We start from the raw sequence: 25,032 nt of genomic DNA, 5'->3' as shown, positions 1-25,032 counted from the left end.
CTACTGTACATAGTAACGCACTGTGTTTATATTAAAATCGAATGATAGATCATTTATTTGTTTTATTTTAGAATATGTATACTTATAGAATATGTAAATTAACTTTGCAACATGATTTGTCAGGATACGTCTGATCATCATTTTCCTCTGCATCTTTTAAATGTACATACAGTATTACAATATTAAGTACTGATCCCAACAGGATCACAACAGGATCACAACAGGATCAGTACTTAACAATATTCATGAGAGCAAATTACAAAAGCAAACAAATTATGACTAGCTTATTATCGCAATCGATCAAAGCATAAACAATGCTGTATTTCAAGCAAGTAGAACATCATGGTACTGAGGGCACATTTACAAGAGATTCAGTTCCTCTCTCTGTGTATGTGTGTGGATGTGCATAATCTCTGTACTTTTACTTCATTTAACTTTGTTTCATATCCAGGAATCAGGCTGCTGCCAGGGCAAAGCGTGTCCTCTAACCCTTTCCTAAAGGCATTAAGTAATACTTATCATCATCTGTTGGTGGCTGATTGAAGTATTCTTCCCTCCCCTCTTCCTCATCCTCCTCTTCAAACCTGCTGCTCCCACTCCTCAGCGCCCTCCTCAGATATTTCCAAAACAGTTCCTGGGCTTTGACCGGGTCGGTGCAGTCTGACCCCGGCCACTGCAGGTAGGTCTTCTTCAACATGACCTGTCTCATATGGTGGTAAGCCGACAGCTGCCTTTCAGGGATGGGCTCCAGCAAGATTAGCAGGAGCACGTCCCGGAGCTCGTGGAAGAGCATGTATCTGGCCAGCTGGATCTCCAGGGAGCACCACTCGCTGCGCAGGAAGTGCCTACTAACCACGCAGATGGTCTTGCGGCTGCTGTACACGGAGGAGATTATGTTGTCCACAATGTTGCGGCCCAGCTCAAAGTCACGGTGGTGCAGGCACAGCCGGAAAGAGGCTCCGTTGCCCTCCAGGTTGGGAAGTAGATGGTCTAGTACCCAGGGCTCGTCCGCTGAGTTATAGGAGATGAAAGCGTCATATTTGCAGTGCTCCTCTTTCTCCCTCAGCCTGCGCCAGTGTTGGCCGAACCAGGAGCGGAACACATAATAACTGTACTTCAGTTTCCAATACAGCTTGTTGTAGAGAAGTGGTATTATAGTCAGCAGTAAAATCACAGTGGTTGTGATGGCAAAAAGGTACTCTCCCAGGTGCAGGTAGCAAACATTGGTGTCAAAGTTGTTTGGAGAAAAAATTCTGGCACTGTAGACTATAAAGTAAGACTAACTGGACTCTCTGGTTTGTCAAAGTCCAGTTCTGCAGGTCGCTATTGAGGCAAGAGCAGCTAAGAGGAATGTTGCGCAGGTCCAGGTAGCTCAGTTTGGGGAGAGCCTCCAGCACATTCACATCTAAGGATTAAATTACGTTTTGGTTGAGAAGCAAGATCTTCAGATTTGTCAGATTCCCGGAAATCTCCATTGAGAAGGACTGGAATCCCCATGTTCCTTGCACTGAACTTTCAGCCACATCACCCCGGCACAGGAGTTGTGCAAGGAGAGGAAAGTCAAGTTGGTCAGATCGTCAAAATGCGTGATTTTGTTCCCTACAAGATCCAAAATGTTCACGTGTTTGAGTGAATGGAAAATATTGTTGAAAATAAATCAAATCAAATCAAATCAAATGTTATTTGCCACATGCGCCGAATACAACATGTGTAGAACTTACAGTGAAATGCTTACTGACAAGCGCTTACCCAACAATGCAGTTTTAAGAAAAATAAGTGTTAAGTAAAAAATACATAAGTAAAAAAGAAAAAATTATTAAAGAGCAGCAGTAAAATAAAATAACAGTAGGGAGGCTATATACAGGGGGTACCGGTACAGAGTCAATGTGCAGGGGCACAGGTTGGTCGAGGTAATATGTACATGTGGGTAGAGTTAAAGTGACTATGCAGCCATCTGATTGTTACGTAGGTGAAGTATTTCCAAGCTCTGCAGATCTTCAAAGCCATCATTGCACAGATCTGTCAGGAGGTTATTGTCCAAACCCAGTGTGCCAAGACTAGTCAGCCCACTGAAAGCCTTATGGTCAAGATAGGCGATTATGTTTATGTTGAGTTGTAGGGTCTTCACATTTGGTGTGTGGTGGAAAGTAGGTGTTCAGGTCTGTCAGATTCGGGAAAGAGATGTTCTGTCTGTTGGAGGACATTAGGGAGGTGAGGTGGCTTTTCTCTGCTCTGAAGTTTGGGATTTGATTCTGTCCTTTGAGAAAGTGGAGGCAGCTTACCTTCCTCAACTTGTTGAAGGAAAAGTCCAATAAACCTCGGATTGGTGGACAGTTGGAAAGTGTGTTCTTCCGCAATGACAGAATCCCATTGCTTCCCAGACTCAGCTTTTTAACAAATTTGACCTTTGTACTCAAAAGGTTGCATAACTCCATGAGCAGATTGTGAGTCTTCAACCCCATACCAGAGAAGTATATGTTCCCAGCTCTAACATTGCTGACATTCAAAAGCTCTGACACTGTGACATTGCTTGAATGCAAATGCATGTAGCGTCACTGCACAGCAATTTTCAGGTCTCTCCCAAGATGTTCGATCGAGTTCAAGTCCGGGCTCTGGCTGGGCCACTCAAGGACATTCAGAGACCCGAAGCCACTCCTGTGTTGTCTTGGCTGTGTGCTTAGTGTCATTGTCCTGTTGGAAGGGTCCTGATCTCTCTGTACTTTGCTCAGTTCATCTTTCCCTCGATCCTGACTAGTCTCCAAGTCCCTGCCGCTGAAAAACATCCCCACAACATGATGCTGCCACCACCATGCTTCACTGAAGGGATGATGCCAGGTTTCCTCCAGAAGTGACGCTTGGCATTTGGAGTTTGCCAAAGAGTTCAATCTTTGTTTCATCAGACCAGATAATCTTGTTTCTCATGGTCTGAGAGTCCTTTAGGTGCCTTTTGACAAACTCCAAGTTGGTTGTCATGTGCCTTTTACTGAGGAGTGGCTTCTGTCTGGCCACTCTACCATAAAGGCCTGATTGGTGGAGTGCTGCAGAGATTGTTGTCCTTCTGGAAGGCTCTCCCATCTCCGCAGAGGAACTCTGGAGCTCTGTCAGAGTGACCATGGGGTTCTTGGTCACCTCCCTGACCAAGGCCCTTCTCCCCCGATTGCTCAGTTTGGCCGGGCAGCCAGCTCTAGGAAGATTCTTGGTGGTTCCAAACTTCTTCCATTTAAGAATGATGGAGTCCACTGTGTTCTTGGGGACCTTCAATGCTTCTGAAATTGGTGATGAGTGATGACATCATAGTAGTTAAATATATTTCTACACCTTTTTCATTTTTCTCTGTTAATATTTGACTAGATAGATATTTGACTAGATGAATATGGTGCAAAGTATTTTCTCTTTCTAAATACACTGAGTGTACAAAACATTAGGAACACCTTCCTAATATTGAGTTGCACCCCCCTTTGCCCTCAGAACTGCCTCAATTAGTTGGGGCATGGACTACAAGGTGTCGAAGTCGTTCCACATGATCACCTCCTTGACCAAGGCCCTTCTCCCCCAATTACTCAGTTTGGCCGGGCGGCCAGCTCTAGGAAGAGTCTTGATGGGTCAAAACTTATTCCATTTAAGAAAGTTTGAGGCCACTGTGTTCTTGGGGACCTTCAATGCTGCAGACATTTTTTGGTACCCTTCCCCAGATCTGTGCCTCGACACAATCCTGTCTCGGAGCTCTAGGGATAATCCCTTCGACTTCATGGCTTCGTTTTTGCTCTGACATGCACTGTCAACTATGGGACGTTATATAGACAGGTGTGTGCCTTTCCAAATCGTGTTCAATCAATTGAATTTACCACAGGTGGACTCCAATCAAGTTGTAGAAACATCTCAAGGATGATCAATGGAAACAGGATGCACTTGAGCTCAATTTCGAGTCTCATAGCAAATGGTCTGAATACTTATGTAAATAAGGTATTTCTGTTTTAGTTTTTTATTACATTTGCTAAAATATCTAAAAACCTATTTTCACTTTGTCATTATGGGGTATTGTGTGTAGATTGATGAGGGAGGAAAATAATGTAATCCATTTTAGAATAAGTCTGTAACGTAACAAAATTTTGAAAAAGTCAAGGGGTCTGAATACTTTCCAAATGCATTGTATATGGCTATGGAAGCTCCACTCCCATTCTAAAGTGACCAGTTTGTTTTTACAGAGATAGAGGGTGGTGAGGGACTCCAGTACGTCTTTATGGTTAGAATGCTGGAGGGACGTTAAATAGTTATTTCACAGGTCTAGTTTTGTCAGCTTCGGTAAGTGAGTCACAGATTCTGCCACCGCAGATAAGTTGTTCAGGTAGTTCTGCCGTAATATGATTGGAGAGCGATGAGAAAATAAGTATCGAGAGCTTAATCAGTGAGTTATTATTTAGTGACAGGTTGACAAGGTTCTTGAGGTCTTGAAACACAGAGGAGCTGAGATTTAATTTGTTGTTGAAGGACAGGTTTAGGCTCTTCAGTTGGCTCAAATTTGAAACGCCTGGTTGTCTATGGTCTCCAGATGGTTATTGTCAATCTGAAGCATCCTGAGGTTAGGAAGGTGAACAAATGTATTGTCGGGTATGTGGTTTATCAGGTTTATGGAGATTATAACCGTGGTGGCATAGGGTGGCAGGTCACCTACAATGGTAGAAATGTTACTTGCCTGGTGATGGATGCAAATTAATTTTGTGTGGTTTGAGGTTGGGTCCTCAGTGCAATTCCTGAAGCTATAGCCAATGGTGAATTGGGCAATGTGAAGGACAATTGCTACTGATCTAGTCCAATGGTTCTGAACTCTTTCCAATGATAATCTTGCCCGTTAAAATTACAGTACCATCATTTGAAGTTCCAGGAAATGTTTGCATTGGAAAGATAAATGTGTTATTTTTGTTTCTTCAAATTAGTTGTCTGTTTTATTCATCCTGAATTAGACTCCTTTATTCTACATGGTTATGCATGACGATAAGCCAGCTGAATGGGAGAAGGGAAAAACACATTTTACTGACTTTGCAATACATTTCTCAGTGACGATTGGAAAATATAAAAATAACTGTGCCATTGTTAATTAACTCAAGAGTCTCAGTTATCTTGCTCGTGTGGCTTTCAGGTTCCTCTTTTCCATTAGGTACTTTCCTTCACCAAATCATGATACACCTCAACCTCACCTCAGCCATCTCCCAATGTGTCACGCCCTGACTCAGGGGACTCTTATTTGTTGAGTCAGGGTGTGATTTTCTATGTGGTGTATATCTATGTTTATGTTCTAGTATGTGTAGTTCTATGTTGGCCGGTGTGGTTCCCAGAGGCAGCTGTCACTCGTTGTCTCTGATTGGGGATCATACTTAGGCAGCCTATTGGCACTCGTTAAGTTGTGGGATCTTGTTCCGTGTGAGGTTTGTTGTGTGTTACCTTTGGACGTCACATTTCGTTGGTTTATTGTTTTGTCGTTGTTTATTAAGTTTAAAAGAAACATGTATGCATATCACGCTGCGCCTTGGTCTGACCCGTCTATGAACGAACATGACACAATGGGGTCTTTGTAAGTTGGGCAAAGTTCACAGTTAAATTTGTTTATCTTTTTTTTTTTTTTTTTTTTATTGTTTTATGGACAGTGATAGTCGGAAATGTGGAGGGGAGACAGATACAGAGAGGACGGGTTAAGAAGGAATTGTATCCACATCGCCAGGGGTAAATGTGGCCCAGAGTCTTGGGGGCTAACCACTGCACCAGACTGCCACAATTCTGTGGCATGTAATTATAGTGTATACTGTATAGTGTAATTATAGTTTATGTAATTATAGTGTACATAGTGTTTAAAAATATTTAACTTCAGTCAATTCGTGAAGTAAATTGAAATTCCAATTACATCATTTAAATGTAGTAATTTAACTCAAATGAAGTGCAATCATTATACTTGCATCCTTCAAATGGTATGCATGGTACTTTTACATTTGATCTGTAAAATCAGTTTATATCCTGAATGGGACTAAAGTAAGATGGAATTGACCCCAATCCAGATCAATAAATGGATCATACAGCTGTCTCATAGCAGATGTATGCAGGGCCGTAACCAGGGTCTGAGTTTTAGTGATGTCTGGAAGGGGGAGGGGATTTGAAGCTCATTTACTGCATTTCTATACAATTAAAAAACGTTTAAATGCTATTTGGAGATCAGCAAAAACTAGCGAAAATGACCCCAGCCATTATCACCTGTAGGTTCAATCACCTCAGTCAATCTACAAACACACAGCCTATTAGCTATACAATTGTAATGTTATACCCAAAGATATTAAAACCATGTTATACACCTGAAAGGGGGAAAATATGAGAAAGTATTCACACTGACACGTAGCATCAGCCACTGTTCAGTCAGTTGTAATGATAAATTGCATAAAATCATAAACTCTTTACATAGATAACTCTTTTGTCAAATTACATAGCATTTACATTGGTATTCTTAGGCATTACTAATCAAGCTCTGCACAAACAGACATCAACGGAGCACACAGACATCAACGGAGCACACAGATGATCATATTATCACATTCAAATGAATTATTAGAATGTTACTTACGATTATGTATTAATATGAGGGATGTAGTGGTAAAAAAATTAAAGGTGATGGGTAAACTATTAAATCCAGTGGGCGATCGAGATAAGACAAAACAACCACCGATATAAACAAAAACGTATGACATTTTTAGAACTGTATTGTTTGCACTTTGATTGCATTTTAATGTAGGCCTATAGGGAAGATAGGCCATGTGGAAATGTTCATATTTAAATATATATTTTTTAAGTTCTTAACTTGTTTGGTAAGATTAGTACAGATTTTCTCAGGAGACCCCACATGGGGTGCCGACCCCAAGTTTGGGAACCACTGTACTAACCTCTCTCTGCTTGCTTCCTTTCTCACTCTGTCTCCTCTGCTTCCTTCTGCATGCATTGCAGCCTGCCTCAGCCTCACCACTGAGCGTCACATTATGGTCTGTCTCAGTAGCCTACTCTCTGTAAAGCAATGTTATTGTGAGAAATGAGTAGCCTATTTTCTGCTCAGTTTAGGCTCCGTTTAAAGCTGCAATATGTAACTTTTTGGGCCACCTGACCAAATTCACATAGAAAAGTGAGTTAGATCTGTCATTCTCATTGAAAGCAAGTCTAAGAAGCGGTAGATCTGTTCTATGTACACTATTTCTATGCTTCCCATTCTTAAGTTTCATTTCTGCGTCTTTTACTTTCAGTTTCATACACCAGCTTCAAACAGCTGAAAATACAATATTTTTGGTTATGGAAAATATATTTCTCAGTGGTTTAGATGGTACAATGATTCTCTCCACTATACTTGGTTGTTTTGTCACATAAACTGAGATTAAGCGAACTATTCGAATTCTAGCAACCAGGAAAAGGAGTAGCAATTTCTGCATATTTCACCTTTAACGTTAGCTTCTTAATTCCTCCTAGCTGGCTAAGGAATACTAGCCAGAGCCCTTCAACGTTACTGCAATAGAAGTCTCTGCTGGCAGCTAGCCTGACTGACTGACATACTGTATCTATAAGCAACTATTTACCAGCTGTGCACTCATTCTCAGAGAGTCGTTTTTTGTTTGTTTGGGGGATGTCTGTAGACACGGCAGGAGTTGTGGGCCGGTTTTAAAATTGCCTTTTGTCTGGCATATTGCAAACCCACTGTCAACAACGTCTCTAGTTGCCGACTCCGAGCTGGGGTAGTTTGTTTCACATCTCAGGCCCTCGGCCTGTGCAGTGAGAGGGCGGAGTTAGCCGTTTGAGAGAGTGGTGAATGTGCTGCTAAAAAGGACAAATCCGGGGGACGCAAGCGAACATAACGAACAAAGCACTGTTAATGATTCCACTCATTCACAGAGGCAGGTGTGATTAGAACTCAGTCAGATCAAGAAGATAAATAAGCCTTCTGAGCTTTGATCGACGCTGGGAGCAATATTTAGATATTGACCCATAATTGATTTTCTTTATTGTGTACAAATTACATATTTTATTATTATTATTATTTTCAAATTACAAAAAATGACCGAGGTCCGGCTTTGGTTTTTCCATTTATATTTCGAGGTTGGATGTTAGCGCGTTAGCATGTGGGGCGCACCGATTGGTGTCACCTCGTTAGTCAGTATGTGTTACACCTGAGCTGGTTTGTCATCTTGTTAGTGGGAAGTTGTTTCTCCTGTGCTGGCCCAGGTGCTATTTAAGTGTGGCTGGCCCAGTGCTTCAGTTGTCTTGAGAGATGTGGAGGGTTAACACCTTTAGTTGGCTCTACCTATTTGATTTCTAGACAAACAATCCTTAATTTGATCTTCCCTATTTTTGTTTTGCTCCACTTTTTGGTTTGCTTCCTTTCTTTAAGTTTGGTGTGGGTTCTTCTTTTGTTTGCCTCTTCTTGGCCAGATTTTGTGGGCGCTCGTGGTGGGGTGTCTTTTAGGTCCTAGTTGTTGTTGCTAGTCAACTTTTAGTGGACCCCACCTTTGTTAGTTCCCCTTTCTGTTTGAGTGACAATTTTGGGTTTTCTTGCTGGGAAACGTAACATACGGCCCTGGAGGTATGAATGCTTCTCAACCACTGAGATATCAAAGCATTGACTTCTGTACTACTGCATGCAGTGATTTTCATAATCTGACAAATGACTGGTTAAATGAAATTTCACTTATCATAATCATAGCATAATCTACAACTTTCATTAACCTATCATAATCCATCATAACATAATTTGATAATGAGCTATCAAACACTTTTGTCATTTTTAAGTTAAGAAAGGCTATTTGTAACATTAAAATAAAGCTAAATCATATCTGAAGTCCAATATAATGTTAATCAAAAACCTCCAGTCCCGCTTTACCTGTGCTCTGAGGGCTGTGTCATGTTGGTCCTTTCTGCTACATTATGAACGTTTGTCTCTTAATCCTTGTTTAATGACTGACACGATTTTCACTTTGGTTGAACAGAAAGACTAAGAAAATTGACAACTGACCTCAAGTCATGGGACACATTCAATTGAAAGTTGTTCTCCATTTATTGTTCTTTATTTACATGGAGAGGGAGAAGAAAACCCAGGAACTCCAGTCAAGAATGTGACAAAAGAAGCTTTGGTAGAAAGCACATTCTTGACTTTTCTACCCCTGGGTTTTCCTCTCCATGTAAATTAAGAAAAGTAAATGTAACAGTAAACTTTCATTTGAATGTGAAAATTGTCCTTTATTGAAATCCGAAACATCTCAATCAGGTCCTTTTCAAACAAGCAAATACACACAACACCATTGGATCATGATAGAAAACACCACTATATAAAGTACCTCATAATAGTAAATTGGATAATGTATAGCTTAAGCTACTGTTCTTTAGTAGTATAATGGTATTATAAGAGTATTACACAGACAATAATAATAAATATGGAGTGGATTGGCCACAGTCAAGGCATTATTGTAACAAAGTTATTGTGTTCATAGGATTTTCCATACAGGCTGTGACATCGTACCTGTGACGTCAGAAGGCACACTGTGTTTTTTTCCCATGACTGGATGCATGATTGTCATTAAGCCCATCCCTATTCCCCTCATTTAACCAATCAGCCTCTCATCTTCTGCTCTCTGGCCATCTGACAGAGTCCACACAAAGGCAGGCAGGTCATGACTACCCAGTCATCACACACGGAACCCTGAGTAAAAACATAAAAGGTTCACATGTAAAGCATAACATAAACAATATGACAACACTTATAGGTACGGCCTTGACTTTTGCTTGACCACGTGACCTGACAAGGAAAATCTCAGTCAGGCTGCAGATAGACTATAAATAGGGTCAGAGTTTTTCTTGGTCAGGTCATGTTGTCAGGAAAAACTCCTGGCCCTATTACAGGGGATGTCTATGAAGGAGGGTAGAGAGAGAACAGGGGGACCCATAAGACTGACTTGTCTAAACCCATCTTTTTTTGCATTCTAATATGGTCTGCAGTAGAAAAATTGAATGAAAACATGGTGTACAACACCCAGTTGTGGCTAACTGTAAACTTGCACATCCTTGACTGCACTGTTGTTTAATAAGAATAGTCAACTGTTGACTCCTTCAGTCTTCAGTTCTGGACTAAGGCCGGTATTCAATTAAATCGCAGGTTATAGGCATTGCGGCTTAGGCAATGTTCCTGCGTTCGCAGAGATCCCATTCACGGTAAATTCTGCATATGTCGGATGTCAATCGGATTGCCTTTTAAAACCGCAATGCCTATCAACCTGAGATCAGATTGATTCCCAGCCTTACACTATATACTATACTCACTAACATTCAGTTAGAGTGTTAAAGGAAATATTTAAATTACAACTCTTTCAGGCCTAAAACATTATAGATTTTTCCCATTTGAATCCTGGACATAGGGTTTGTATTGATGATGTAGTAGGGTCACTCACAGGGATGCGGTATTTGCTGCGGATGCTTGTCCTCAGGGCGATCAAGGCTCCAGGGAGGAAAGGAACACAGCAGCTGTCCCCGTTGTCCTGAGCAACCTTACAGCCCAGGATACAGGGCAAGAAGGTCGCACACAGACCTGGAGGAAGAAAAATGAAAGTCACACTGTCTCCACCATTCATTTTAGGTGTGGCTATTTGGGGTTGGTAGTAGTCATCACAGTTATATTAGTTGTGCAGAACTCCTGATACAGAGTAGCCTCACCCAGTCTATGGCTTTTTAAACAGTGTACACAACGCAATGCAAACCTTGTGCATGCGTCATTTTACACACACACAAACCCACACAGAGGGGGACTCACAGATGCCGCAGTCATCGCAGCAGTCACAAACGTTGGAGCTCCAATCGGAGGACCCAGAGGAAGTCACGGTGTAGTTGTTGATGGTGACCTGAGGCTGGGAGCTGATCACCATCTCACTCTGATAAGCCATTACTATGGGGGAAGAAGAAGAAAAAGAAGAAGAAGAAGAAGAAGAAGAAGAAGAGGTGGAGGGAGGAAGGGGACAAATTAGATACACGAATGATTCAAAACAAGAATATAATATTTGGACAAAGTTCTACATCCGTTTACACCTCCACACACTGACACCATTGAATATACATATTCAAAGCTAACTAGAGTCCCAATGGTTATCTCCTGCCGCTTACCTGCTGCTGCTCAATCCCTGTCAGTCTCCACTGGGGCCTTAGATATCCTGGGTGAGCTTTGGGAAAAGCTGTGAATGGGAGCGCCACGGGGGCCCTTTGCTCTTATACCCATGGTGACATCATCACACGGTGACAGTGGCATTTCCATGGTAATATGGCGAGACGAAGAGTACCTGCATTCTGCCCGCCCATTTGGAACAGTAGGAACACCCCGTCAAAATAAATGTTTGGTTTTAGGGCGTAGAAGTTTCAGGCCTTTCAAAAGTCAACCTCTTTATTTGGTTATTGTTATCAGTATGGCAAATGGAACAAAGCAGGAACATAGTGCGGCACCTTGTACTTCAGCCATTCAGGTGTGTGCGTGTGTGCGTGCGTGTTTGTGTGTTTAATGATGCATGTACAAGCCAAGGTTTGTGTTGTGTACACTCTCTTTAAAAATACGTAGACTGGGTGAGGATAATCAAGATCAGCAGTTCTGTACATCTAATGCAAGAGCGATGGTCATTAACAGACCAAACGGCCCCATCCAAAATCAGAAATTGAACAAATTATCAGGGCAACAACACTACTGATGGGGTCTTTTGGGGGGCCTTTTGGGGGCCCTAAGGGAGATTTGGTTGGGGGGGGGGGGGGCCCACCTCGCGGCAAAACATTTTAGTGGCCCCCCTCTTGACGGCGGAGAGACAAATGTAAGTTTTAAAGTTTATTTCCTGCAATTCTACACATTTTGCCATGGGGCAAAGACAATTATTTTGCAATTTTGTAACAAATTTCATGCAATTTTCCCATGAGGCAGAGAGAACAAAAATTCAGTTTTACAGTTAATTTCATGCAATTCTTCCCATTCTGGCATGGGGTGGAGAGATTTTTGCAGTTTTAAAGAGAATATCCTGCAATTCTACACAATTTGCCATGACTTATGCCATGTTAATATGATATCTGAGTGAGAATGACAATAAATCTATAGGGTCTCCCTGTTGGTCATTTGTGTGGTAGCTTTCAAGAAAACAATCATAATTAAATCTACAGGCTTAACCCTCATACTACCCACTGAGGTCATTTTGACCCATTGGCATTATTTATTATCATAGTCTAAAGGTGGTTTATTCAATTCTTCAAAATGTTCATGACTTTGTCAATCAATTTGTCAATCGGTTAGGCCTACTTCTAGGATGACTTTTAAATTCAGAAAGGATGTTCGCAAAATGTTCTTTTGACACCTGTCTGTTTTCTCAATGACATTCAAATCAGCATTGGAAAAGGGCACAAGTTTAAATTTGTTCAGCCTTAGCAAGTCTGACCACAAGTCAGAGACCACTATGATGACACACCAAATGGGTTTGATGGATCACGGGAAAAGAGCAGGAATAGGCTTGTAGGTTACAGTTCAAGCTACTGTATGTCTTCCCATGGTGCGACTGCTGTTGGTATCCAAAGATTATCCAATTTGAATAAACGCTTGGAGGTAAAGACGACAGCGGTGGTGTAGCCACGGGCGATACGCATATCGCTTATTGATATCTACATAGCGCAATGATGTGAATCACACTGCTGCTCTCATTTAGCTATTTGCGCCTTACGGATTGTGGTTGTTGTGGATGGCTTTTCACAAATGTAGGCTATATGTGTATTTCAACCCAATAATGGTTGAATTGAAGAAGTTTAAGCTGCCTATCGAGCATTGTTTTTGCGACCAGTGGACAGAAATACGTTCTTACAAAAAGATTTAGATACAGAACTGTTATATTTTTTCACAATTTTCTAAAATATGTTAACACTTTAAAGGACACTGGGAACTAAATCATTTCCCAAGGGTAGTCTAATTACTTTGTAGGCTACAGTTGACAGGCCCATTGTGAGATTATAAATTATGTTACAATCAAAATGGTAGGTGCTGTGTGAATTTCTTGCACATCCCAACTCCTACAGATAGTGGGGTCACAGCCATTATTAACTGAATTTCTGGAGCAATTGGGATTATGTGCCTTGCTCAAGGATACAAAAAATGTTCAGCACCAGGATTCAAACCATCCACCTTCCTGCTACTGGACCAACTCTCTAACCAACTCTCTAACCTCAAGGCTATTTGCCATTCCAAATGTGTAGAGAAGGGTGCAATTCAGAAGAGGAAGTGAGACATGCCACTCCCTCATTTTATTTCTGGTTCTATGGAAGTCAATGAGCTAAGCCAAAGAGATGGATAGAGGCCTCTAGTGGCCAAAATGTCGTTTTAGCATGGGCAGTGCCATCAATAGTGGTGTGTGGGTAAAATCACTGGGGAAGCCAAGGCAGAGAAAAAAGCCATATTACAACCTATGTGTTGCGATAATTGCGTTGTTTGTTCTATAACACGTTAGTTCATATGCTTTGCCACCGTGATATATAGGCCTAAGGCCGAGACAATAAGAAGACAGTGGCAGAATAAATTCAACCACACCTTTATTTCATCACGAAACCAGAGAGCAACATCTGTCCTGTGAAGTCCACAAAGCATATTGCAATTTAACATACCATTTCATGACCTATAGCATGGTCAAGCAAGTTAATGTTTCTGACATTTTCGGACTGCTAAACAACTATTGATTTAAAATCACAAAGAGTTACCGCAAGTCGCAAAGCTGCCTACACTATTCCAGCACTATTTTAACTTCAACATCATCAAATCACCTTAGTCTAATACAGTGACAACTGAAAGATGGGGGGGTGGTGGTCATCCACCGCAGGAGCCTCGGTCTGGCTCTGGTGCCACGGTGCCAGAACCGGTTGGTAACCTAGAACACACTGGAAAGGCATTAGGTTAGTGGAGGGGTGGCGGAGAGAGTTCTGGGCATATTTTGCCCAATGCAAGAACACCGACCACTCCCCTGGCCGGTCCTGGCAGTAGGACCGCAGGAACCTACCCACGTCCTGATTTACCCGTTCCACCTGCCCATTACTCTCGGGGTGGAACCCAGAGGTCAGGCTGACCGAGATCCCTAGACATTCCATGAACACCTTCCAGACCTTGGACGTGAACTGGAGACCTCGGTCAGACACAATATCCTCTGGTACCCCATAGTGCCGGAAGACGTGTGTAAACAGGGCCTCCGCAGTTTGAAGAGCCGTGGGGAGACCGGGCAGATGAAGGAGGCGGCAGGCTTTAGAAAAGCAGTCCACAACAACCAGGATGGTGGTGTTACCTTGGGAGAGGGGAAGATCAGTTAGAAAGTCAACACTTAGGTGAGACCATGGTCGTTGTGGAACTGGTAAAGGTTGTAACTTACCAGCTGGGAGGTGCCTTACTCTGGGCGCACACTGAGCAGGAGGAGACATACACCCTCACGTCCTTAGCCAAGGTAGGCCACCAGTATTTTCCGGTCAGGCAGCGCACTGTACGGCCGATACCTGGGTGACCAGAAGAGGGTGACGTGTGTGCCCAGTAGATCAGACAATCACGGATAAGAGCAGGCACGTACTGTAGCCCATCTGGACACTGAGGTGGAGAGGGATCCGTTCGTAATGCCTGCTCTATATCCGCGTCCATCGCCCATACTACCGGCGCCACAATGCAGGAGGCCGGCAGTATGGGGGTGTTGTCGCTGGGCCTCTCCTCTGTGTCATACAGCCGGGACAGTGCGTCTGCCTTCACGTCCTTCGTACCCGGGATGTATGATAGAGTGAAATCAAACCAGGTGAAGAATAGGGCCCACCTGGCCTGGCGAGGATTCAGCCTCCTCGCTGCCCGGATGTACTCCAGGTTACGGTGGTCCGTCCAGATGAGGAAAGGGTGTTTCGCCCCCTCGAGCCAATGGCTCCACACGGTCAAGGCTCGGACAACAGCCAACGATCACCAACGCCATAGTTCTGCTCCGCCGGGCTGAGCTTCTGCGAGTAGAACGCACAGGAGCGGAGCTTAGGTGGCATACCCGAGCGTTGAGACAGGACAGCTCCTATCCCCACCTCAGAAGCATCCACTTCCACTACGAACAGTAGTGATGAATCGGGGTGGGCCAGTACTGGGGCTGAGGTGAACAGACCCCGCAGTTTGCTGAAGGCCAGGTCAGCCTCAGCAGACCCGGGACAGCCCACCCTTCAACAGGGAGGTAATGGGAGCTGCGACCTTGCCAAAGCCCCGGATAAAACTCCGATAGTAGTTGGCAAAGCCAAGGAAGCGCTGCACCTCCTTAACCGTGGTTGGAGTCGGCCAATTACGCACGGCTGAAATGCGATCTCCCTCCATCTCCACACCGGTGGAAATGCGGTATCCAAGGAAGGAGACAGACTGCTGGAAAAACATACACTTCTCTGCCTTAGCATAAAGGTCATTTTCCAACAGTGGGCCAGCACCTTGCGAACCAGGGACACATGCTCGGCGCGCGTAGCGGAATACACCAGGATGTCATCAATGTAGACCACTACACCGCGACCAAGCATGTCCCGAAACACCTCGTTCACAAAGTACTGGAAAACTGAGGGAGCATTCATCAAACCATAGGGCATCACCAGGTATTCATAATGCCCCGTGGTTGTGCTGAATGCTGTCTTCCACTCATCTCCCTCTCGGATACGTACCAGGTTGTATGCACTCCTGAGATCTAATTTGGTGAAGAAGCGCGCCCCATGCATTGATTCAATCACTGAATGAATGAGGGGGAGAGGATAACTAAATCTTATCGTCTCCCTGTTCAGTGGTCAATAATCAATGCACGGGCGCAGACCTCCGTCTTTCTTCTTCACAAAGAAGAAACTCGAGGAGGCGGGTGAAGTGGAGGGATGTATATACCCCTGGCGCAAGGACTCGTGACATATGTCTCCATAGCCACCGTTTCAGCCTGTGACAGGGGGTACACATGACTCCTGGGAGGTACACCGTCTACCTGGAGGTTTATCGCGCAATCCCCTGCCCGATGAGGTGGTAACTTAGTCACCTGCGTTTTAGAGAACGCTTGCGCCAGATCGAGGTATTCAGGGGGAATGCGCACGAAGGAGGTACTGTCTGGACTTTCCACCGTGGTTGCACCAACGGAAACACCTAGACACCTACCCTGACACTCTCGCGACCACCCCATAAGAACCCTCTGCGGCCATGAGAAGGTGGTGTTGTGGAGTGCTAGCCAAGGGATACCTAATACCACAGGGAAAGCAGGAGACTCAATAATGGAAAAAGTAACCTGCTCACAATGAGTCTCCTGGGTAATCATGGTGACTGGTGCAGTAACTTCCTTAACCAACCCGGACCCTAATGGTCGACTATCAAGTGCTCTGATGGGGCGTGGAATGGATAGGGGAATCAATGGAATGCCTATACGGTGTGCGAATGCCCTGTCCATAAAGTTCCCAGCTGCGCCTGAATCGACTAGCGCCTTACACTGGGGAACTACCATGTGCTCAGGAAAGGAGATGTGTATTTTACAGTGCGCAGCAGAGGGCTCTGAACGAATGTGGGTGTTCGATGCCTGGGGTGATGCGAGAGTGCCCTGCCTGCCGCCTCCAAACCCAGAAGAGCATTGACAAAAACGTGTGGTGAAATGTCCCTTCGCGCCACCAGTGTGGCACAGGCGCTGTCGTCCTCCGCTCTCTCGGCTAGCGGTTCCACCCATCTCCATTTGTTCTGGATCCGAGTCGGCCGGGATGGAAATGGGCAGACCTCCTCCAGGACGTCCTCTGGTTGCCAGCAGGTTGTCCAAACGAATGGCCATGTCCACCAGTTGCGAGAAGGACAACATGGTGTCACGGCAGGCTAGCTCCCATCGGACGTCCTCTCTCAGATGGCACCGGAAATGGTCAATCAGGGCCCGTTCGTTCCACCCAGACACCAGAGTTCGAAGCTCCAATGCGAAGTCCTGCGCAGTCCTTGTCCCCTGCCCCAGGTGGACCAGCCGCTCTCCCGCCTCTCGACCCTCGCGCGGGTGATCGAAGATCGCCCAGAAGAGGCGAGCAAACTTCTCCAACGCGGCTCCTCCTTCGTTCCACACCGCGTTGGCCCACTCCAGGGCTTTCCCCGAGAGGCAGGAGACGAGGGCGGACACCCTCTCCCGCTCCGATGGGACCGGCTTGATGCTGGAGAAGTAGAGCTCCAGTTGGAGCAGGAATCCTTGGCACAGCACCGCTGTCCAGTCGAATTCCCGTGGTTGGGATATCTGGATCCCTCCAGGTGCTGGGGTGTAGGTGGCGGGATCCGGTTGGCCAGCTGGTCCCGATCCATCGCTTCACCCAAGCTGGCTAGCATAGTTGAATGCTCCTGGACCCGTTCCACGACTCCAGGCATGCACGTCTCTCCCGCTGACTCCATAGCGGGTGGGTGATTCTGTGATGAGGTGGTGTTGAAGGAGTCAGGCGCAGGAGGGTAAATCACAGAATAACAGGCTTTAATCCGCAAAATACAGGTTTACACAGAAATGCGTCAAACACACTCCAGGGCACAAAACAGGCACCCTGGAAAATACAAGGCACACAGGAAATACTCCCGTCGATACAAAATACACGAGCTCCAACGAACTTCACTAACCTCCACAATAAACAATCACCCACACAGACAAGGAAGCAGAGGGAACACTTATACAATGACTAATGAGGGAATAAGGACCAGGTGTGTGTGATTGAAGACAAGACAAATGTGATGATAAATGGATCGGCAGTAGCTAGTAAGCTGGTGACGCCGAACGCCGAAACCTGCCCGAACAAGGAGGGGAGGCAGCCTCGGCGGAAGTCGTGACAAAGTGGCAGATATGTTCTATGTGCTATACTTCTATGCTTTCCCATCAGTTTATGAACTATTTGCTGTATGTAAAAAAAATATATAGAACAAATATGAAAAAAGGTGCCTACATATCTTGGAGCTTAAGACAAAAGGGGATATCTACTTTATACACTGCATTCGGAAAGTAGTCCGACCCCTTGACTTTTTCCACATTCCACATTACAGCCTTATTCTATTTTTTATTTTTTATCAATACCCCATAATGACTAATCGAAAACAGGTTTTTATACAGAAATACCTTATTTACATAATTATTCCGCCCCTTTGCTATGATACTCGAAATTGAGCTCAGGTGCACCCTGTTTCCATTGGTCATCCTTGACATGTTTCTACAACTTGATTGGAGTCCAGCTGTGGTAAATTCAATTCATTGGACATGATTTGGAAAGGCACACACCTGTGTATATATAACATCCCACAGTTGACAGTGCATGTCAGAGCAAAAACCAAGCCATGAGGTTGAAGGAATTGTCCGTAGAGCTCCGAGACAGGATTGTGTCGAGGCTCAGATCTGGGGAACGGTACCAAAACATTTCTGCAGCATTGAAGGTCCCCAAGAACACAAACTGAAGGTCACAGTGGCTCATGCGTCCCCAAATATACAGCACCTCAGGAGCTGACTCACTTACAGATGACTCACAAGGTATATACAGCAAAGTCTTATTTTTATCAGTTAAAATAATGTTTTTAATTCAGAGATACATTCTTATCTGCCATTCTTATCTGCCATGAGTGAATAAAGCAACTTAAAGTACACACAATAGAGACAACTATGGGGGGAGGGGGGTAACCCGTGTAGCTCAGTTGGTAGAACATGGCGCTTGCAACGCCAGGGTTGTGGGTTTGATTCCCACGGGGGGCCAGTATGAAAAATGTACGCACTCACTAACTGTAAGTTGCTCTGGATAAGAGCGTCTGCTAAAATGACTCAAATGTAAAAATGTATTCAAATTGACAATGTTTTGTGTTTGAGTTCATCTTGAATCTTGAAGCGTGTCCCCTGGAAGGCACATCTGGAGCTGACGCCCCCGAAAAAAGCTGGCCAGACAATTTCACTATCTGTGAGGTCACTTTGTCACTGGAGCTTAAAAAGGCTTTACGGAACTCAGTGGATCTCACAAAACCTCAATTTCATCACCTGAGGGGTATGTTGCTGTCTGCAGTTGTTGACGAAGCACTGCAGTACACAACATATCCTGAAAAGTACCAGAAAATTCTAATGGCAAATGCCATAATCTTGAAATGGCCACACCTGAAGGCCAAATGGGGTTCACCCACTATCGTGTGGCTTACGTGCATTACGGACAAACTAAAGAACAGATGGAGAGGCATAGTCCCACGTTTTAGGAGAAGAGCAGCAGTGGGTGAGGGAGAATCTCAGACATCAAAAGCAAAAAGGAGGACTGACACACCAACCAGTGTGAACTTGGAGCCACCAACATGCCAGGTCTCATCAGATGCAGTATCACTTATGAATGAAGAAATTAGAAAGATAGAGGGATTTGAACAAGCTAAAAATTATTATTGAGGAAACATTCACACAAAGGAGAGAGTTACTTAACACGTGAAAATAAAGATGAAATACTGGAGGAACACCCCTTTTTGTTCAAGACTTTGAGCTACTCACTAACTCAACACATGCACTCAGATACTTTCACAGACATGCTGGCACTCCGCCGGTGAAGTTAGTGGATATGGGTAGAGACAAAATAGAAAGAATGGAGTGCAGCCCACAGCAAAGGAACAATTGAAAGCGAGCAGTCCTCAAAGACATTGTGGAGAGAATGAACATTGTCTTGGATTTAGACATAACGACACAAGACCCAAGTTGGATGGTAACACGCCACCATACTAAAGCTGGCCTCCTGATGCTTCCCCATCTCCTTGGTGAAGACAGTACACTGTTTATAAAGGAGTTTTCATTAAGTTACTATTTACAGTATTTTATGTATTGGCATATGCTACATTCTTTTTCATTCAATTTTAGAATATATTGTATTTTATTCATTTAAGGAGACTTCCACACCATCTGATGTCACCACGGGACCTCTAACTCCCTATGTTGTTAATATTGGCTCCGTCCATTCTTCAACACGTTCCTACTTGGTGGTGGAAAACAAAGCAGTATTTGCGCTGCGTGATTTTGTGGATGCTATTGCAGCATTATAATTTTCAAATGACATATTTTGGCTAATGTACCCAAAGAAGTGTGACTGTACTTTCAAATTGATACAGGTGCAGATACTGAAAAGGCCAGCTTTTTTAAAACAATTATTTTTTTTAAACATGTCTGGGGAAACACTTTTTTCGTCATTCATTTTTAAATATAATTTTGAGTATTAACGTTATGCAGGCTGAAGGCAGTTCATTTGAAGTGCATTCGGAAAGTATTCAGACCCATTGACTTTTTCCACATTTTGTTACGTTACAGCGTTATTCTAAAACGGATTAAATGTTTTTTTCCCCCTCATCAATCTACACATAATACCCCATAATGACGAAGCAAAAACAGGTTTTTAGACATTTTGGCACATTTATTTAATATAAAAAATTTAAAAATGACATTTACATAAGTATTCAGACCCTTTACTCAGTACTTTGTTGAAGCAACTTTGGCAGCGATTACAGTCTCGAGTCTTCATGGGTATGACGCTACAAGCTTGGTACACCTGTACTTTGTGAGTTTCTCACATTCTTCTCTGCAGATCCTCTCAAGCTCTGTCAGGTTGGATGGGGAGCGTCGCTGAACAGATATTTTCAGGTCTCTCCAGAGATGTTCGGTCGGGTTCAAGTCCGGGCTCTGGCTGGGTCACTCAAGGACATTCAGAGACTTGTCCCGAAGCCACTCCTTTATTGTCTTGGCTGTGTGCTTAGGGTCATTGTCCTGTTGGAAGGTGAACCTTCGCCCCAGTCTGAGGTCCTGAGCGCTCTGGAGCAGGTTTTCATCAAGGATCTCTCTGTACTTTGATCCGTTCATCTTTCCCTCGACCCTGACTAGTCTCCCAGTCCCTGCCGCTGTAAAACACCCCCACAGCATGATACTGCCACCACCATGCTTCACCGTAGGGATTGTTCCAGGTTTCCTCCAGACATGACGCTTGGCATTCAGGCCAAAGAATTCAATCTTGGTTTCATCAGACCAGAGTATCTTGTTTCTCATGGTCTGAGAGTCTTTAGGTGCCTTTTGGCAAACTCCAAGCGGGCTGTCGTGCTTTTTACTGAAGAGTTGCTTCTGTCTGGCTACTCTCCCATAAAGTCCTGATTGGTGGAGCACTGCAGAGATGGTTGTCCTTCTGGAAGGTTCTCCCATCTCCACAGAGAAACTCTGGAGCTCTGTCAGAGTGACCATCGGGTTCTTGGTCACCTGCCTGAACAAGGCCCTTCTCCCCCGATTGCTCAGTTTAGCTGGACGGCCACCTCTAGGAAGAGTCTTGGTGGTTCCAAACTTCTTCCATTTAAGAATGATGGAGGCCACTGTGTTCTTGGGGACCCTTCAATGCTGCAGAAATGTTTTTGTACCCTTCCCCAGAGCTGTGCCTCGACACAATCCTGTCTCGGAGCTCTACGGACAATTCCTTCGAACTCATGGCTTGGTTTTTGCTCTGACATGCACCGTCAACTGTGGGACGTTATATAGACAGGTGTGTCCCTTTCCAAATCATGTCCAATCAATTGAATTTACCACAGCTGGACTCCAATCAAGTTGTTGAAACATCTCAAGGATGATCAATGGAAACAGGATGCACCTGAGCTCAATTTCGAGTCTCATAGCAAAGGGTCTGAATACTTGTGTAAATAAGGTATTTCAGTTTTTTTTATTTGTAATAAATTTGCTAAAAATTCTAAAAACCTTTTTTCCCTTTGTCATTATGGTTATTTGTGTAGATTGATGAGGTTTTTTATTTATTTAATCAATTTTAGAATAAGGCTGTAACGTAACAAAATGTGGAAAAAGTCAGAGGTCTGAATACTTTCCGAATGAACTGTATGTTTAGAAATACTGTGAATAGAGTTTAATTAGCCTTTTTGTCATTCTAGCTTTAATTTTGTATATCATGTTGAAGTTTGGACCGTACTTTTTGCTTGTTTATTCAAATGTGTGTATAGATTATGTAATGTACCAATAATGTAAAGATTATATCATGTATTATAGATAATGCCAAAGGAAATACTGTTCCATGTTTGACTCTGATCGTTTTTAGTGTCTCAGAACTCTGAGCGGTCCCCAATGTATGTGTTTTCTTCTGTATTTTGTATTGTCAATTGATGTATCATTGTGGAGTGACACTTGTCTAACTCTTCGAACTCTGATAGTGTTCAGGGGTTTTAGAGAGGAAACGGCACCAAAATAAACAGTTCCAATTCTGCAGTAAACAGAACTCGTAACACCAAAATAGTGTTCAGGAGCATTAGAGAGGGGAAACGACACCAAAAAAGGTTTCAATTCCGCACTAAGGGAGCGGTCTAAATTTACAAAATTTCTAGCCTGAGAAATATTGGGGAGGGTCATGCTTTTTACATTTCAGTCAGAGTGAGGGTTTAGTATTTTTTTTATTTAGTCCAGGGAAGGGTAATGTCATTTGTAATCAATTTAAATGTCATATTGCTCAGGGTTTGAGAATTAGTTGCTTATCATAGTATCTTGATGTGTGCTCGTTGATTCCCCTCATCCCTGATTCTCTGCTGGGCGAGCAATATCAAGTGTGCCTAGTGTGGTCTCAATAAAATGATCCATAGCCTATGCTATAGGCCTATACTATACGAAGAGGATGCTCGGAGAAGCACAGGGCAAAGTTATATTTCGAAGAAAATGTACTTCCTTCCCGAGTTTATGCGCTGCTGTCACGACTTCCTCCGAAGCTGCCTCCTCTCCTGGTTCGGGCAGGCTTCGGCGTTCATCGTCACCGGCCTTCTAGCCACTGCCGCTCCTCTTCTCATCATTCCATTTGTTTTGTCTTGTTTATTACACACACCTGGTTCATATCCCCTCATCAGTACCTGTATAAGTGTTCCCTCTGCCCCCTTGTCTTTGTGTGTGATTGTTTATTGTGAGGATAGTGAAGCTCGGTTGAGCTCCTTGTATTTTGTTTCGCCAGGTTATTTTCCCCGTGTGCATTGTTGGTTCCAGTTACTGCGTAACTCTGTATTCCGGAATAAATCCTGTTATTCTGTGATTTACCCTCAAATGATGTCAATTAGCCTATCAGAAGCTTCTAAATCCATTACATCATTTTCTGGAATTTTCCAAGCTGTTTAAAGGCACAGTCACTTAGTGTATGTAAACTTCTGACCCACTGGAATTGTGATACAGTGAATTATAAGTGAAATAATCTGTCTGTAAACAATTGTTGGAAAAATTACTTGTGTCATGCACAAAGTAGATGTCCTAACCGACTTGCCAAAACTATAGTTTGTTAACAAGAAATTTGTGGAGTGGTTGAAAAACGAGTTTTAATGACTCCAACCTAAGTGTATGTATACTTCCGACTTCAACTGTACTAAATCTAAATCAGTCAGGAGCAAGCCAGGTAGCCTAAGAAGGAACAAAAATGAATTATTTAGGCTATATTATTATTATTTCAAGGCTATAGCCTGCCATTTAAGAAATCAATTGTGAAGCATTTGTGACACGCTACAGGCTGGCAGGAGCGCTCAGTATTTCAACAACACATCAACAACAACATGCCTATAAATGTTGCATTTCCCACATTTCCCACATTTCCCACATGTACATATTACTTCAACTACCTCAACTAGCCGGTGCCCCCCGCACATTGACTCTGCACCGGTACCCCACTGTATATATAGCCTCCCTACTGTTATTTTATTTTACTTCTGCTCTTTTTTTCTCAACACTTTTTTTGTTGATGTTTTATTTTTACTTTTTTTGTTCAAAATAAATGCACTGTTGGTTAAGGGCTGTAAGTAAGCATTTCACTGTAATGTCTGCACCTGTTGTATTTGGCGTATGTGGCCAATAAAATTTGATTTGATTTGATTTATGCTGTATAAATAAAATAAATAAATAAATATTACTTCGAATTAAATAATAATTAAATGAAAATGCCTTATCGGGATATACTATACAGTCAGTGCCTTTGAATTAACTTTTAGAAACACGAGTTTGGCCAGTCTTTGGTTTGAGGATCAGGCGGTGAGCTATGCATGCCTAGTTTGTTAATTTAGCCTAGAAGATGCTCTTATATTCCCTTGCCCTAATCACAGTCAACACAAATCTATTTTGTAACAATAATATCATGGAATAAAATAGTAGAAAGTAGAAAATGACAGTTTCCCAAATGAAAAAGAAGTTACAAGTGCATATAGACCTACCTGACGATATGTGGTTGCTGTGTTAACAATGAATGTATTTTTCTCCGATTCATTGATGATCAGGTTCTTCAGTTGTGACTGGTTCTGTTGCACTACATTTTTATAGTACCAAACTTAGACTATCCTCTATAGCACTGTACCAAACTTACCCTATCCTCTTTTTTAACATTAGCCTGTATAGAAATCAAAACATCTCCGGTGCTGCAGCATGCGCTCATTCGTTGGCATGCTCTGTTGTGGTATTAAAACAGATTCTGCTTGTCTCCAGTCATGTAAAATGACGTAGAATTGCAACGAATAAGATGATAGATTCATGCAGTGTTTTTATTATAATGGATATCTTTTCACCCCTACCGTTGTCAACGGTGGTCTGCGAACCCACAACCTTCTGGCTACTTTGCCATGTATTACTTGCAAAACAAAGAACAGTTTCTAAACTGCATATCTAAGTCTCTGGTCTGTCCTAGGAGTGAGGGTAAACGGTAGGCATGTTCTCTGCTATCCACTTTACGTTTTAATTATTGTTTTGGGTATAGGGGAGTGTCACTTGGGTTTTTTTCAAGCGTTCAGGGAGGATCAGGTAAAAACATATTTTACTGAAGGGAGGGCCATCCATTTTCATTTCAGAGAGGTCCAATTTTCTCCAGGTATCCCTCATTATAAATAGTGTACATAAACAGAACTCAAAACACCAAAAAAGTGTTCAGGAGCTTTACAGAGAGGAAACGACACCAAAAGAGAAAAGTCCAGTCTCTGGTAAGGTGTTGCAAAACTCTTGATATAGTGGTGTTACAACA

At 43.2% G+C, this 25,032-nt stretch overlaps 1 protein-coding gene and 1 pseudogene across 1 annotated transcript; both read right to left on the bottom strand.

Moving 5' to 3' along the window:
* Positions 1–484: 484 nt before the first annotated feature.
* Positions 485–9,581, bottom strand: LOC121543813 (annotated as a pseudogene).
* LOC121542870 (cornifelin homolog) lies at positions 9,030–11,614 on the bottom strand. Its single transcript, XM_041852459.2, has 4 exons — positions 11,164–11,614; positions 10,817–10,948; positions 10,458–10,594; positions 9,030–9,712 (listed from the first exon to the last, which is right to left on the bottom strand). The coding sequence occupies exons 2-4, from the start codon at positions 10,944–10,946 to the stop codon at positions 9,623–9,625; spliced, it is 357 nt and encodes a 118-aa protein (XP_041708393.1). The 5' UTR covers positions 10,947–10,948; positions 11,164–11,614; the 3' UTR covers positions 9,030–9,622.
* Positions 11,615–25,032: the final 13,418 nt, after the last annotated feature.

Source organism: Coregonus clupeaformis, chromosome 28, assembly GCF_020615455.1.
Source record: "Coregonus clupeaformis isolate EN_2021a chromosome 28, ASM2061545v1, whole genome shotgun sequence".
Taxonomy (NCBI): domain Eukaryota; kingdom Metazoa; phylum Chordata; class Actinopteri; order Salmoniformes; family Salmonidae; genus Coregonus; species Coregonus clupeaformis.
The sequence above is the reverse complement of the archived record's forward strand: the minus strand, read 5'-3'. Positions and strand labels throughout refer to the sequence as shown.